Source organism: Belonocnema kinseyi, chromosome 3 (assembly GCF_010883055.1).
Source record: "Belonocnema kinseyi isolate 2016_QV_RU_SX_M_011 chromosome 3, B_treatae_v1, whole genome shotgun sequence".
Lineage (NCBI taxonomy): Eukaryota > Metazoa > Arthropoda > Insecta > Hymenoptera > Cynipidae > Belonocnema > Belonocnema kinseyi.
Window position 1 is genome coordinate 93,758,594 of NC_046659.1, and position 14,445 is coordinate 93,773,038.

Here is a 14,445-nt window from a genome sequence, read left to right on the forward strand (position 1 = left end):
TTCTAAAATACCTGAAATCGAGAAATTTTACCTATTTCCCCCCTTTTTTTGTTACAAGATGTCGATTGATTCTTCAAGAATCATAGGCAGAAATTCAAGACGTGAGAAAACAGGCCAATTTAAAAGAGATTCTTTTTTATTATACTAATTTCAGATATGTCCTAGATGATTTGTTTGCTAATTTTGTAGGCTTGAAAAGAACAGCGGAAATAGGGACATTTTTCAAGGAAATAGGGAAATAAATTCTTTTAAATAATATTATTTTAGGTACTAATATTCAATAATATAATTATATAATTATAATAACATATTTCAACAAAGTTTTGTATTTTATACAAAAAAAAGCTTTTTTAGCCCAGTAGTTGAGTTTTTAACCAAACTAATCAAGAAAGCAAAAAATTCAACTGAGTTGTTGCATTGTTTATAATTTGTAATGTATGTTAGTAGTGAATGTAGAAAAAATTGTGGAAATCGAAATTAATTTATATGCAAAAAAGTAGCGTATATTATATTAATTCTTTACTTTTGGTCAACAGTAATTTTTAAAAAAAATTTTACCTGCAGTTAGAAATTTCTGAAACGTCTGAGCACTTTCAACTGATTAAAATACATTAGAAACAAGTTTAAAGCCCTGAGGAAACAAAAAAAAAAATAGGTTTTTCGAAGTCATTTTTGTGTTTTTCAAATTATTACTTTCTAGCTTAGTTAGAAAATACTTTAAAGTTCGCAACGTTTATAAACAAAAATATGAAATTTTCAAAAATTACTCAAATAATTTTTTTTTCTTCATTTCTGCTCATTACTTGTACAGAATGTCGGACAATACCAAAACAAGTATCTTTCTAATGTACCTGTTGGGAGACGAAAAACTTCTAACTTTCCTCTAAACGCCCGGTTCTAAAATTTTCGTTCTCTAGTTATTTGTACTCGATGACCTACAACACAGGAAAAATTTCATCCCAATATCCTTATCGAAAGACTATGTTTTGTCCACCCACGCGCTGTGAAATTTATATGGAATCAATCGGTCAACATTATAAATTTCATTTAAACGTCCGGTTCTCAAATTTTCTCTTACTTATCACTTGTATTTGATGTCAGGCAACGCCAGAAAGATTCATCTCAGTATTCTTCATGGAAGACCAACGCATTTTTTAGCTCATTCCAGGGAACGTGTTTTGGTAAAACGCAGTCTTCCGAAAAGGATATTGGAATGAAACTTTTTTTCTGTTATTAGAGTAAAACATTTTCTTGTGTTATTAGACATCGACTGCAAGTAATTAGTGAACAAAATTTGAGAATTGCACGTTTAGAGGACAGTGAGCATTTTTTAAGATTTGTTCTGTATACATTTTAGAGTGCGTAGGCGGGAAAAACAGTCTTTCTATTTTTGGAATGAAACTTTTTCTGGTATTGTCCGACACCGAGTGTAAACTATTAGTTAAATACAATTGGTGAACCAAACGTGTAGAGGAAAATTAGACTTGTCACATTTTCGTCTACATTTCAGACTGCGTGTGGGGAGGGGGGGGGGGTCCGTTAACGGTTTCGGGATGTATCTTATTTTGGTGTTATCTAATATTAAATGAAAGTAATTAATTAAAGAAAATCTGAGAACCGAGTGTTTAGTGGAAAGTTAGAATATTTTTGGAATATCAAATATATATTATTGCACATATCAAATCAAATACCTCATTATATTTAGGATAATTGAGCACACAAAATTGATTTTAGTAATTTAAAAAAATGTATTTTTTCGTTTATCTACGTTTCGAAATTCAGTTACATCAGTAAATTGAAATACAAGGATCTTATGTTTAAAAACTTTTTTCCATCTATGATGGACATTTTGTAATTCAGGTTACAGTTACAAAAGTCAGTTTTCATGAAAAACGTATATTGGACGTACGAAAGTGGGCCTAGAATATTTGCCAGTGAGATTCTGTAGGCGAGGATTTCGCGATTAATACGCACGTGGTTGTGTACGGTTTGCACAGAACGTTCGAAAGTTTCCTTCCTCAAGGCTTAGCTCAAGGATCACAAGGTTCACCCTGACCGCTGATCACGAGTAGTTAGGTTGCATTCTTTTTAATGAAAAACCGGTATATCGAGGGTGTAAGTGCAGGAAACCGTAACTTGTCATCAAATTTGTTGATTAAATCAGGGTGCTCGTCGGTCAGAGAAAACCTAGAAATTAAGGAAAAGTCAGGGATTTTGAAAAAGTCCTCTTTTAGGGTTGTAAATTTAACTATTTCGGTATAGAATCAACTTTTTTGTCAATAATGGATATTTTTCTGTTGAAAATTCAACTGAAATCTTTTTTGATTGAAAATTAATTAATTTTTTCAAAAATTTGTCTTTTCAGTTTAAAAAATTCATTTATTTTGGTAGAAATTTCATCTTTTCTGGTTAGAAATGCATCTGTTTCATTTAAACGGAATTAATCTTATTTGGTTGAAGATTTATCTATTTTGTTTGACAATTAATCTTTTTTTTTTTTTTTGTAAAATTCAACTGTTTGTAATTTTGATAAAATTTTGTTGAAATATCTACTATTACATTTTTCGTTCAGAATTAATCTTTTCTGAAGGAAAATTCGATTAATTGGCTAAAGGTTCAACCACTTTGTTAAGAAATTATATTATATACAAAAATTCATTTATTTGGTTAGAAAATTCTTTTTTTACTAAAAATTAAACTACTCCAATTGAAAATTCATCCTTTTAGTTTAGAAGTTATCTCATTGGCTGAGAGTTTAACAAATTTGCTGAAAACTAGGTTTTTTTCAATAATTTGTTAACTGAAAATGTAACTAATCCATTTCTGGTTAAAAATTGATTTTTTCTAAGTGACAGTTTGATCACTTGGGTAAAAGTTGAACTAAATACTTTGTAATTGGTTGAAGGTTCATCTCTTTTGTTTTAAATTGACCTAGTTTCTTGAAAATTCGTTTTCTTTTGCGGTTGAAAATTAATTTTTTTAACTGAAAAAGTAACTTCTCGATTTTTGTTTGAAAATTCCTCCTTTTTCATAGAAAAAAAATCTTATTGGTGGATATTTCCTTTTTTTGTTAAATATTAAACTATTTTATTGACAATTCGTCTTTCTGGTTGAAAATTAATATTTACTGATTAAAAATTGAAATGTTTGGTAGAAAATTCGTCATTTAGGTTAAAAATTTGTCTTTTATGGCTGAAAGTTTTGACTCTTGTGTAAAATTAATTTTTTACTGAAAACTTAAATTTTCCATTTTTAGTTGAATATTTTTATTTATTTTTTTTTTATTTCAAAACTCAACTATGTGTTTGTTTCAAAATTCATGATTTTCTTGAAAATTCGTTTTTTTTTCGTTCGAAAATTAATCTTCTTGAATGAAAATTTGCCTTTTTGAATGAGAGTTTATGTTTGTACATTCAGAATTCAACTATTTTGTTGAAAATTCAACTGTTCAGTTAAAAATTTTACTACTTTCTTAATTTTTTTAAATTTGTTGTTAAAATATCATGCAATACATTATTTGTTGAGAAATCCTCTTCTTGTTAAAAATTCAATTTTTTTATTCGAAAATTTGATTATTTCGTTGAAAGTTCTTTTTAGGAAGAATAGTCCATTATTTGGTTAAAAAATAAAATATTTCGTTAAAAAAGTACTCTTTTTTGTGGAAAATTCGACTGTTTTGTTGAAGTTTCGTCATTTTTGATTAAAAATACATTTTTCATGATAGAAAAATAATATCTTTTGGTGCAAATAAATAAATAATTTTTTTATTTGAAATTGTTGAATACTGCTTATAAATGATTAAAGTTCTCGTCTTTTAATATTAATGATCAGGCTAAACGACAACTTGGTCAGGAAGAATTTAGGGAAAAGGCAGGGAATTTTGAAAATGAAGTTTAACGAAAAGCCTGATTGCCTTAACGCAATTGTTGCAAATTGTTGAAATTTTTTCAATTTTCATTCCAAGAAAAACATAGGCGATACAAAGATCAATAACGTTTTTTACAATAGGGAAGAATAATAAAGTCAGAAATAAATATCTAAATGATAATGAGGAATAAATTATAGAATACATTTGCATTCGTTAGATGATTATCACTGATTTTTTTATCGTCTGAAAAGGCCTTTGGACCCGGAGAATATTCTGATTTAAATTATGTGCCATGTCATTGATCTTATGAAGAATCAAATTATCTAATAACCCTTTTTTTCTCCCACAGTTTTTCTTTATTTTGCGAAAGAAGAATCAGCATGTGTCGACTCTTCACGTGATTCATCATGGTGTGATGCCCTTCTCCGTGTGGATGGGACTGAAGTTCGCGCCTGGTGGTCACAGCACATTCTTCGCTCTCTTAAACACTTTCGTTCACATTATCATGTATTTCTATTACATGGTGGCTGCGATGGGGCCAGAGTACCAAAAATATATTTGGTGGAAAAAGTACCTCACAACCATGCAAATGGTAAGATGAATTTAGTTTAAAAGCGTTTTTCACCGACTTTCAAATATTCAAAGTTCGAAAAGTGATAATATTTCGGATATGATTCTATCTTACAATTAGGCAAAACATGCAGAGAATAGATATTGATTGAAGTGTTGGGGCTCTTCTCAAAGTACTTGAGAATGTCACCCAGTTATGACACTGATTTTATCAGACCAATTATATTCAGATTAATCTTGTTTTTACACATTAATTCAAGTCTCATCACTTTTTATGGATTGTGCCACTTGATCTCGTCGAGTATGAGACACATTTTCTAATCCTACACAACTGAGATGTCAACCATTTTTTCTGCTTATTAAATCAAACGTTGCGGACTTGTCTGCCAAGAAATTTGTTTACTCAATTAACTCTCGATAAATTGATGCTCGAATCATTCTTAGATTTTCTTTGCTGTTAATGTGCTTTTGAAGTATAAAACTCGATAACAGAAACACAGTTCGATAATCTTGAAGGCCATGTGTGTTTACATTTTCCTTCTTAGTTTATATTGAATGCAGGAAAGAAGTTTATTTTGAGCCATTAATTTTAAAATCGTAGATTAAGTTTTAAGGAAAGAATAAATCTGATTTGTAAATTTTGATTTCAATAATAGTTTACAAGTTCTCGTATAAAAAATAGTGAATAGTAAAGAGTACATGAAAATAATAAAGTTTGAACAATGTTGCATTTCGAGATGCTTGAGTTGCCCAGAGAAAGAGTTTCAACATTGCGCAAATTGACAGAAAAGTAGAAAGTGATATAGAGGCTCTTTATTACTCAACAAGAATGGGGAAAAATCATTTCATAACATCTTCATTAGAGACCACGTTTTTTAAATGCTACTGCCATTAAGGCGGTGCTTTCGTGCTTTTTAGTGGTTTAACGAAGTCCGGGGAATACTGTCGAGATGTTTTGCGTTACGATATACCTTTTTACAGCCTCTTGGCGCACAAACTTTCTCTTTCGATGGGCGCCTCAATAATTAGAAGTCGCTTTGAGAAGAAGAAAATGGTTCAGTGATATAGTCGTTCCCGGCGTCCCTGTTATCCAGGGTGCGTTGACTACCGTAAATGAGAGCACCAAGAAAGAACCAGTGCCTCTGAAGTTTGAAGGCAGACATGTGCGAATTGGGTCAGCCATATTTGAGTAAATATGTATAAGAGAAGCCCGACTTCATTAATGCGTCTCACAAACACACTCCTGATGACCCAAGTCTCACGTACCTGTTTCATATTCGTATTTAGTATTCTTTGCAAACAAAGTAAACTCGTATTCGTTATGGGGGAGAAAGGGATCAAAAATGCGAAATAGACCAAGCATAAAATGCACCGTGAGCAAAAGCTCAGTAGAATGCGAGAATCTTTTTAATGTAGTTTCTTGGTGGAGAAGTATTCTACCATAGAAATGGTATTATCGCAGCTCTGGATTTTTTATTTTTTACATTATTATTCACAATGTTTGATTCTAAACGCCTTTGAATGTCAATTTAGATGCTTTTTACATGTTAGGTATAATTTTAGATTTCATTTAATTGTATTCGGGCCTCACGGTCTGGCTTTTATTTACTACGTTTTAGTAGGGTGACGAAAAAAAAAACAAGATTTTCGAGTCCCTTTTATCCCCTTTTATATTAGCGTCATTGTAAATAATTTATTGAAATTTTTTTGACTCATCTTTAATGAAAATAATCATTTGTTGTGACTTATTTCACTTTTTTCTATAAGTAACTTTTTTAATTTACTTTATAATATTGATGGTGTTTTTTAATTGGCACACTGTATATAAAATTCTTTAAGATAAATCTAAAACAAGTAAGGTAAAATTATTATTTTCCTTAAAAATAAGATTAACAATTTAAAGGGTAATAAAAGTAAAAGGGTGTATACTCATCTGGAAAGCCTGAAAATCCCGAAAATGTCAGGAAATTTGGTTGGCCAGGGAAAGTCAGAGAATTTTTTCGAGGGTACTTAAATTTGCTTTAATAATTGTAGTATTAAACTGATTAACGATTTTTGTTTATTTGTAAAGGTAAATCTAAAATACCGGATTTATAATTATTTAACTCAATGTTCGTTTTAGCATTTTTAATAATCCCAGGAAAATATATTTTATTGAAAATATTATTGTTTCACATATGCACTGAATTTTATGTAGTACTAAAAATGTATATAAGATATTATTTATGAATCAAATTCATCGCTATTAGAAACAAATTTAAAGATTGATTAATTATTCTGTTTGTAGTATTACTAATTTATTTAGTTATTCGATAGTGACAATACAAGTTTATTTAGGAATATCTTTTACACTTAGAAAAAATTCGTTAGGTTCGTCAAAAGTTTCATTGAATCAGCCAAATAAATACATTGCTATATGGTTAACCATGTTTTTAGTTGTTTTAACAAAATATTTTAACTTAATTGAGTATTTTCTTGAATCGATCAAAATTTCATTGATTCATTCAAAATTGGTTTCACTCAATGAAATTTCAGTGTACACCAAAGAAAGTTTTTTCCTTTAAATAAACTTTTCTTCTGATTGCAAATATTTGTCAAAGCTTCCTAAATTTAGCGCCTGATTTTTTTTTTTCAATTGGTACCATTAAGGGCATGTGAGACTTACAGTTTCCCCGGCTTTTTTCCACAAAAATGAAAATTTTTAAAAACTAAATTCGGAGTTGCTACAAAATATCATAACAGACGTCCCCGGACTCTTTTTTAAGGGATAATAACAAAAAAATTTATTGTGCTAAATAAAAATTTTATGCATATGCATTATTTTGAGGTTACGTTGTTTTTCATCTCTGCCTTTCCGATAATCTGGAAATTATTTATGAAATAAACTTTTTTGATTGGCTGCAAGCAAGGTTAGTTCCGGGAGATTAGTTACTATGTTTATTTGTAAGTCCAAAGTTTTCGGCTAAAAATATTGTACAGTTTGGAAGTAACGCTCGGGTGAATTGTAACCCACATAACCTCGAAATATACACGCACGTTGTTAGCAATATCAAAAATTGTTTGATAAAAAAAAAAAGTGTGTGGGGACGTCCGTTAGCATGTTCGCTATCATTTCCCAGATTTTGAAGGCAAAATATTTCTTATCCTCGGGAAAAATCCGAGCGAATCTAACACTGAAAAAATCGATACTATTTCCTAAGTGCTATGCAAATTAATCACATTTTGCTAAATTAAAACTTTTTTTAATTAACCCACAAAAATTGTGTGGGGACCTCCGTTACCATGTTCGCTATCATTTCCCACATTTTTAAGACAAAATATTTATTATTCTAGAAAAAAAGCCGGGGACACCTAAAACTGGTAAAATCGACAGTTTTCTAAGTATCACATGCCCTTAAGGATATCCAATGATAAACTTATCTTTACGAATTAAAAAACATCGTTGTTTCATTTAGCACTTAAGGCCATGTGATGAGTGTAACAGCTGATCAACTCAGCCCTAAGCTCAATATTTTTTCACCCATATTGAAAAATAAAAGTTTAAATAACGCGGAAATTTTTTTCGGGAAATGTTAATAAATATTAAAGGACCGTTTGTGGCCTTGCAAAGAGTTGGAGGAAGAAAAAAGTTTATTTATGCAAATAATGATTATCGACGGACATATTTAGGTTTTACAGCAGAAGTTTGACTTTTAACATGGACATAGGAAACAAGGGACTAGGCATGCCATTGCGGGGGTGATGCAATGAGGGGGGGAGGTCCGCCACCTTTTGATGTCCCGCGACCTTTTGATGTCCCGCGACAAACATGGCAGCGCCCATGTTTATATTTTCATGCACAGTTTGTCGGCAAAAATGCTCGTGCGCATAATCAAATGGCACATCGTAAGATGGCGGCTCTCCCACTCATGGAATTCTCCCCCCTCCCGTGGATTCAACCCCGCTCAACCAAGTTAGGATGACATGCCTAGTCCCGTGTTTCCTATGTCCATGCTTGCAGGTTTTGACGACAGCACGGTCGGTATTTCTCCAAAATAGTAATTAAAAAAAAACTTTTCACTACTCTAATTATTTAGGACCAGAGACAAATTCTTGCATGCCTTCTATTTATCGTCCCAAATTTTTAACACGATATCTCATTCCGTGTGGACGTAATTTGGGAAAAAAATCTTCCACTGGTATTTTCTTCAAAAAAATTTCCACCGGAACAAAGCAGAGACATGGACTTTATTACCTCCTCTTTCATTTCCCATACTTTCAGAGCGATACCTCATTTCGTTTAGACGTAAGTTGGGAAAGAAAAATCGAAAACCAGGTTTGGTCACGTGACCCTCTCGTCACATGGCTTTAAAAAGTAAATTTTCTACATATGTATTTAGATATTCATAAGGACTGAAAAAAAACAATATTATTTTTAAAGTTGCAGTCCAGAACTAGGTAAAAAACATTTTTCCGAAAATGGGGTTAATGCATACAAAATTCTAAAAAATCAAGTACACGTTGTAGTAAAACAATTTTTTCCAATTTCTCAGTTTTTATTTAAGTAAGAAAACATTATCGACAGTAAGTTTTTATTTTTCTGAAAAAGTGAAAATTCAACTTTCAATCGCTACCAATAATTGATTATAAAAACCTGTGTGTGAATTCAAAATTCTTGGATGATGTATTCGGAATGAACTAAATTTTTTTGATCAAAATTTGTTTCCCCTCGTGCAGAAAGTCAATATCTTGGAAGGATGATTTTGTTTTTTATTTGAAAAGTGTCAAATTATCATTTTTAGTTAAAAATGTATATTTTTTTAGTTTAAATGTCAACTATATATTTTTTTCAAAATTCATGTGGTTTCTGGAAAAATCGTCTTTTTCGTGTTGAGAATTCAACTGTTTTTGATTAAAGTTAAATTTTTTGGACGATGTACTCGGAATTAACTAAATTTTTCCGCTAAAAATTTGTTTACCCTCTTTTAGTAAGTCAGTATTTCGGCAAGATGTTTTTGTTTTTTATATTAAAAGTGTCAAATTTTTTTTGGCGTCAGTTTAGCAACACTTATGCTCGAGACTGTACTTTTGTTTTATCCTTAACATGAATAATAAATGGGGTAATTCAAGTAAATATTTTGAAATGTTTCAAAGGAGTGCAGGGCCAAATTCGCCTTTAAAAATTCGATACTTTATGTTTAAATTAATACAAATTATACTTGGAAAAGTCCTCGATTTTATACGTATATAAATTTAATAAATGAATTTTGAAAACATTGAGAAAATAAAATCAACAAAAAAAGACAAAACTCAAATAGCGGGCATCTAAACCATATTGGATTTTGAATACTTTTTATTTGGAAATATTTGTTTAACAAAAAGGTACAACTCAGTCTAGTGTGCTTATTGAATTTCGATAATAATTTTTTCCACTTATAAAATCGATCACCCTAATTTTTAGTTACATACGTACATTTAAACAATATTTTATTAACAATTTGGATCTAATTATAAATAAAATTTGACGAATAAAAATTAAGCTCCGCTACTATTTACTTTGAAAATAATGCAAATTTGAAATTTTTTGCTGTGAAGTCAAATAAGTTTGAAATCGGGAAATTGAAAAATAACTAAAAATTTCAAAACCGATGGAGGTTGATATATATATATATAATAAGTAGCTTAAATCAGAAATCTTGGTTATTTATAAAAGAATAAAAACCCATAACCTTCAAATTTTAAAAAGAATTAGAGTGTAAAACTTTCGACTTTTCAAAGCTTTTAAAATTTGCTCAGAGATTTCACAAATTGTTCAATGATTACACAAAAATTTCAAATTTTTTAAAAGATATAAAATGATTTCACAAATATTTATATGACAGTGTTTCTACAGCAAATGGAGAATCTTAAAAAGTGTTGGAATTTAAAAAAAAAAATAATAATAGGTGACATTTTTTTAGTCGCACCTACTTCAAAGTCTTAATAATTATTTTATTACTTTACGGCGAATTTATTATAATTCAATAATTAACAACAAATTATAATCTCGAGGAGAATTCTTTAGAATTCAATAATTATTGATAACCCGTTTACAATCGCAATTATTAATAATTAGGTAAGTAGTGGTTAAGAAATTAGCCTGTGACCAGTAGAATGTTTAAAAATGAAGTAGAATTAACTGGGTCCAAAACAAGTAGTCCTGCTATTTTTTCAAAAGTAAAACAGGAGAACCTGGAAAAGTGATGGAATTAAAAATAACCGAACTTCTGAAGCAAGCCTGAATGATTTCACAAAGATTTCTATGATTTCACAAAGAGTTGGACAGCAGATTTGAAAAACGATGAACTCCTCGTAATACAAATGTTTTAATGTATTCTTTGATTACAGGTTCAATTCGTGCTGATCATGACGCACCAGTTCCAACTACTTTTTACCGAATGCGATTATCCGCGTTCTTTCATGATCTGGATCGGCCTTCATGGGTTCCTCTTTCTGGGTCTGTTCTCTGACTTCTACAAGGCAAAATATACCACGACACCGGTGAAGAAAGCGCATCAAAATGGCTCTTCGAATGGCGCGTGCATGCCAGTGCTGGACAACGAGCCCATCAAGCCAAAACAAAACGGCATCTCGTCATACGCCACAATTTACAACAAAGAGTACAACAGTTGTTACAGCAATGGCACGAACAACGGCTACGTCGCGAACAACAATACGGAGAAGAAACTTGCCTAAAGCGGTACCAGGTTCGCACGCTTCGATTTCAAACAGCTGATTCGCACAAATCAGATGACGCCAATCGAGCGCTCCTTGCCAACGCCGACTGCGACAATACTATAGTGAGAAGAATAGCTCGCCTATTTTTCAGGGCAACCTCCAAATTGGGGAGATTTTAACTGGAATTTTAAAAGGTCGTGTTTCGACCAGAGAGCGCAACGCGTTTCTCTTATTTATCCTTTTTTTGCTATAAATAAATTTTTAAGTGGACGTATTTAGCGAATGCGGCAAAACGATAGCGATATCCGGACGGCCATTTGTCTAGTCTCTAAACCAAACTTCCTTTAGCTTGATCAGATGGATATCGCAACGCCAACGCGATTAACGACCGGACTTTTGAAAAATGGACGTGCTGAGTTTCATTGGCAGTAAATTGCGACACAGACTTTCGATTTCAAGAATATTCACTCTCTTGTTTCGAGATGCAATACCACGAGAGAGACATTGAAACTCGAAAGTGACGCGTGTGTAATGTCGGCTAAATAAATGTAAATAAATATACATATATATTTAATCTTGATAGTTTACTAGACCTCAGGGAACTACGAAGCTTTTAAAAGCGAGAAGAAAGACTCTTTGCAGTTTGCCCGCGGGCGAGCACAAATCCCTTTTCAAACTTCATACTTTCGAAATTGCCTCAAATGTGAAATGGTTACATGTTACGTCACGCATACAGCCATGCTTAAAGGGAATCTCCCACACAATTTTCAACTTCACGAAATGTAACCAATGGAAAAAGTATGACCTTATATTGCCTATTTCACTACCTTTTTCATCTTACTGTTTCTAAAAATAATCGATTCTCAGCCAAACATTTGTTGGGCCGACAATACAGGCGAATTATCGGACAATAGTAAACTGATTTCGTGCATTTTGCACCTGTAAATTCCAAATTTGATTTCTATTCTGAACAAAAAAAAGCTCTCTGTTGCCATTGACATAGGGATTACATCAGCTTGAACAATTGCAACTTGAAAGCTGATCAATTTCTAATCGGTAGAATTTATCTGGCGGTGAACTTAGTAGTCACCGTATCACGACTGTTGTACACCAGCATTCTATACTGCATTTCCCAAAGAGGACGTAAGCTCAAGACTTGTTTGATACGTAATTTTTGTACTGAATCGTGTCACAATTTAGGTAGACGTCAATTCCGCGACTTTGATGAAGGGCGCTGGCAAGGAACGCCGCCGTCTTCGATGCGGGGATGGGACTGAGAAGAGTGAGCGCACAAGCGACAGCGCTGAGAATATTTGTTGAGAATATTCGTGATTTCTCGTGAGCTCGCCTAATGTTTATGCAGTCGTTAACGACTATCTCTTTTTGTTGTCCCGAATGTGTTCAAATAACTGAACTTGAACCAAAGCGGAGTGAGCCCTGCAACATTGCTTTTTTGCCGTGTGCTGTGTCAGTTTTTGTCCTTTCCCAGTTGCTGTAATCGTGCAACTGAAATCGTCTAGCTAAATGAATTAAACTAATTTTCCAATTGTAAATTGCTTTGCGGGAGCAATGATTGCAATAATCGAGAATAGGGGGAGCTCACTCCCGTTCGTTTCGAGTTTGGTGGTTCAAAGCTTCGTCGATCGTCGTACATATGTGATGTCTGCTGATATACACTTGATTCAATAAGCGCGTTTCTTACGTCGAAATCGATGGTTAGGTCAACTTGAATTTACATCGATTTTGATTTTTTACCCGATATCGACCAAATGGTAGACATATAAACGGATTACACAACGCCGAGGATTAATCTGCGCTTTGTAATTTAGTACTTTGATTGTAAACTAGGTAGAGAGGTAGATTGGTAATTAGATAGATAATAGATAGGCTCGCAGTCTGACGAATGCGGAACTTCTAGGAGGAAAAGACGACGACAACCTCCGAAGAATCTCGAATCTTTTTCGCCGAAATCCAGATCCTCTTGAGGTTGCGACTTTGAATTCGATCGCTCGTTCTCTCAAAGTTCCGGGTTACTCTTGTTTCGAACTTTTGGCGAACGATTCGTCGCCGGGAATTGAATCCATTGTTGTGTGAGTGTCTTGAAATTTCAGGAAAGGAATAGAGGCTAATGTAATTTCGCTCTTTCCCTTCGCTCTGGACTGACGGGGTGATCCTAAACCTAAAGTATGAGCCAATGTTTTTTTGTTTTGATCGTGCGTCTGTGAAATTTACGTTCGTCTAAGCATCTTTCTTCGAGTCTTGGAGCTGTAAAACTTTCGCTTAATGCCAAGACTTAGGAGGACCGATAAATTTAAGGCTGTTGTTGAGTGCTGAGAAGTCGAGAGTTACATGGAGTTGAGGTTGGTGCAAGTGTGTTACTTGCTGGAAAAGGAGACCGGATTCTGCGTAACTCGAGGCTCCAGACCTCGACATATTCCCGATTTAATGTGGTTCCGCTCAGTTCAACTTGGTAGGATGATTGCGAGTGAAAGAACGTTCTGTTTCGTGTGTAAAGCCAAAAAAATGTTACATGCGGAAGTGGCTTTTCGAGTGAGTGGAATGCGCCTTGCGAGGAGACATTAACACAAGCATCTTCTTCGTGTACCTAACGTTAAACTCTGCAATGATTAACGATTCTCATTATATTTTTGTACATATACCAATTGCGGATTAATGATGAAATACAAAATAGACAAGAGGCATATTTACGTTGTTTACTCTCTAGAACCTCAGACGTTCTATGGAACAGTAATTGTAAAGAATATTTTTTAAAAATTATACATTTTTAGATAAAAATATTGACAACTTTCGACATTGTGAAGATTGAGGAAGCTTTACTTTCAAGATTTTTATTATTTGATTTCTAAAAGTACTGTTTAATATATAACTTTTTAGAGGTAGTATAGATAAAAAGCGAAACATTGATCATTTTGAGAATAAGTGCTTTGATTAATTTGAGATATGTTTTTCGATTTATATCAAAATTATAAAAGTTTAATGTAATTGATTGATTACTTGTAGTTATTCCTCGCTTTTTGTGCGTATCAAACAGGAAAAATGTAGGTCAGTCACTTTTCTTAATTCTACTATTATAATTAAAGGAGATGCTTTGACTGTAAAACATTTTATTAATGCAGTTTGTCATGAAATGTAAATTGAAGTCGAATCTTCATCTTGTTTTTACTTTGACAGTTCTCTTTTAGTGTAGAGATTTTATCCACTTCGAATCAAATAGTGATTAATGAAAAAGAATGTAAACACATCACCAAAAGCATGACAGAAATTTGATTAAACATTTGATCTTTTTGAAA

The 14,445-nt window shown here is 32.5% G+C and overlaps 1 protein-coding gene across 1 annotated transcript in view; it reads left to right on the top strand.

The window, feature by feature from the left end:
- The window catches only part of LOC117170312 (elongation of very long chain fatty acids protein AAEL008004), a 53,050-nt gene extending 38,605 nt beyond the window's left edge, over window positions 1-14,445 (top strand). Inside the window, exons 5-6 of the mRNA XM_033356996.1 lie at window positions 4,218-4,460; window positions 10,805-14,445. Coding sequence (XP_033212887.1) covers window positions 4,218-4,460; window positions 10,805-11,152 — 591 coding nt within the window. The 3' untranslated portion in view covers window positions 11,153-14,445. The remainder of the gene's footprint in view (window positions 1-4,217; window positions 4,461-10,804) is intronic.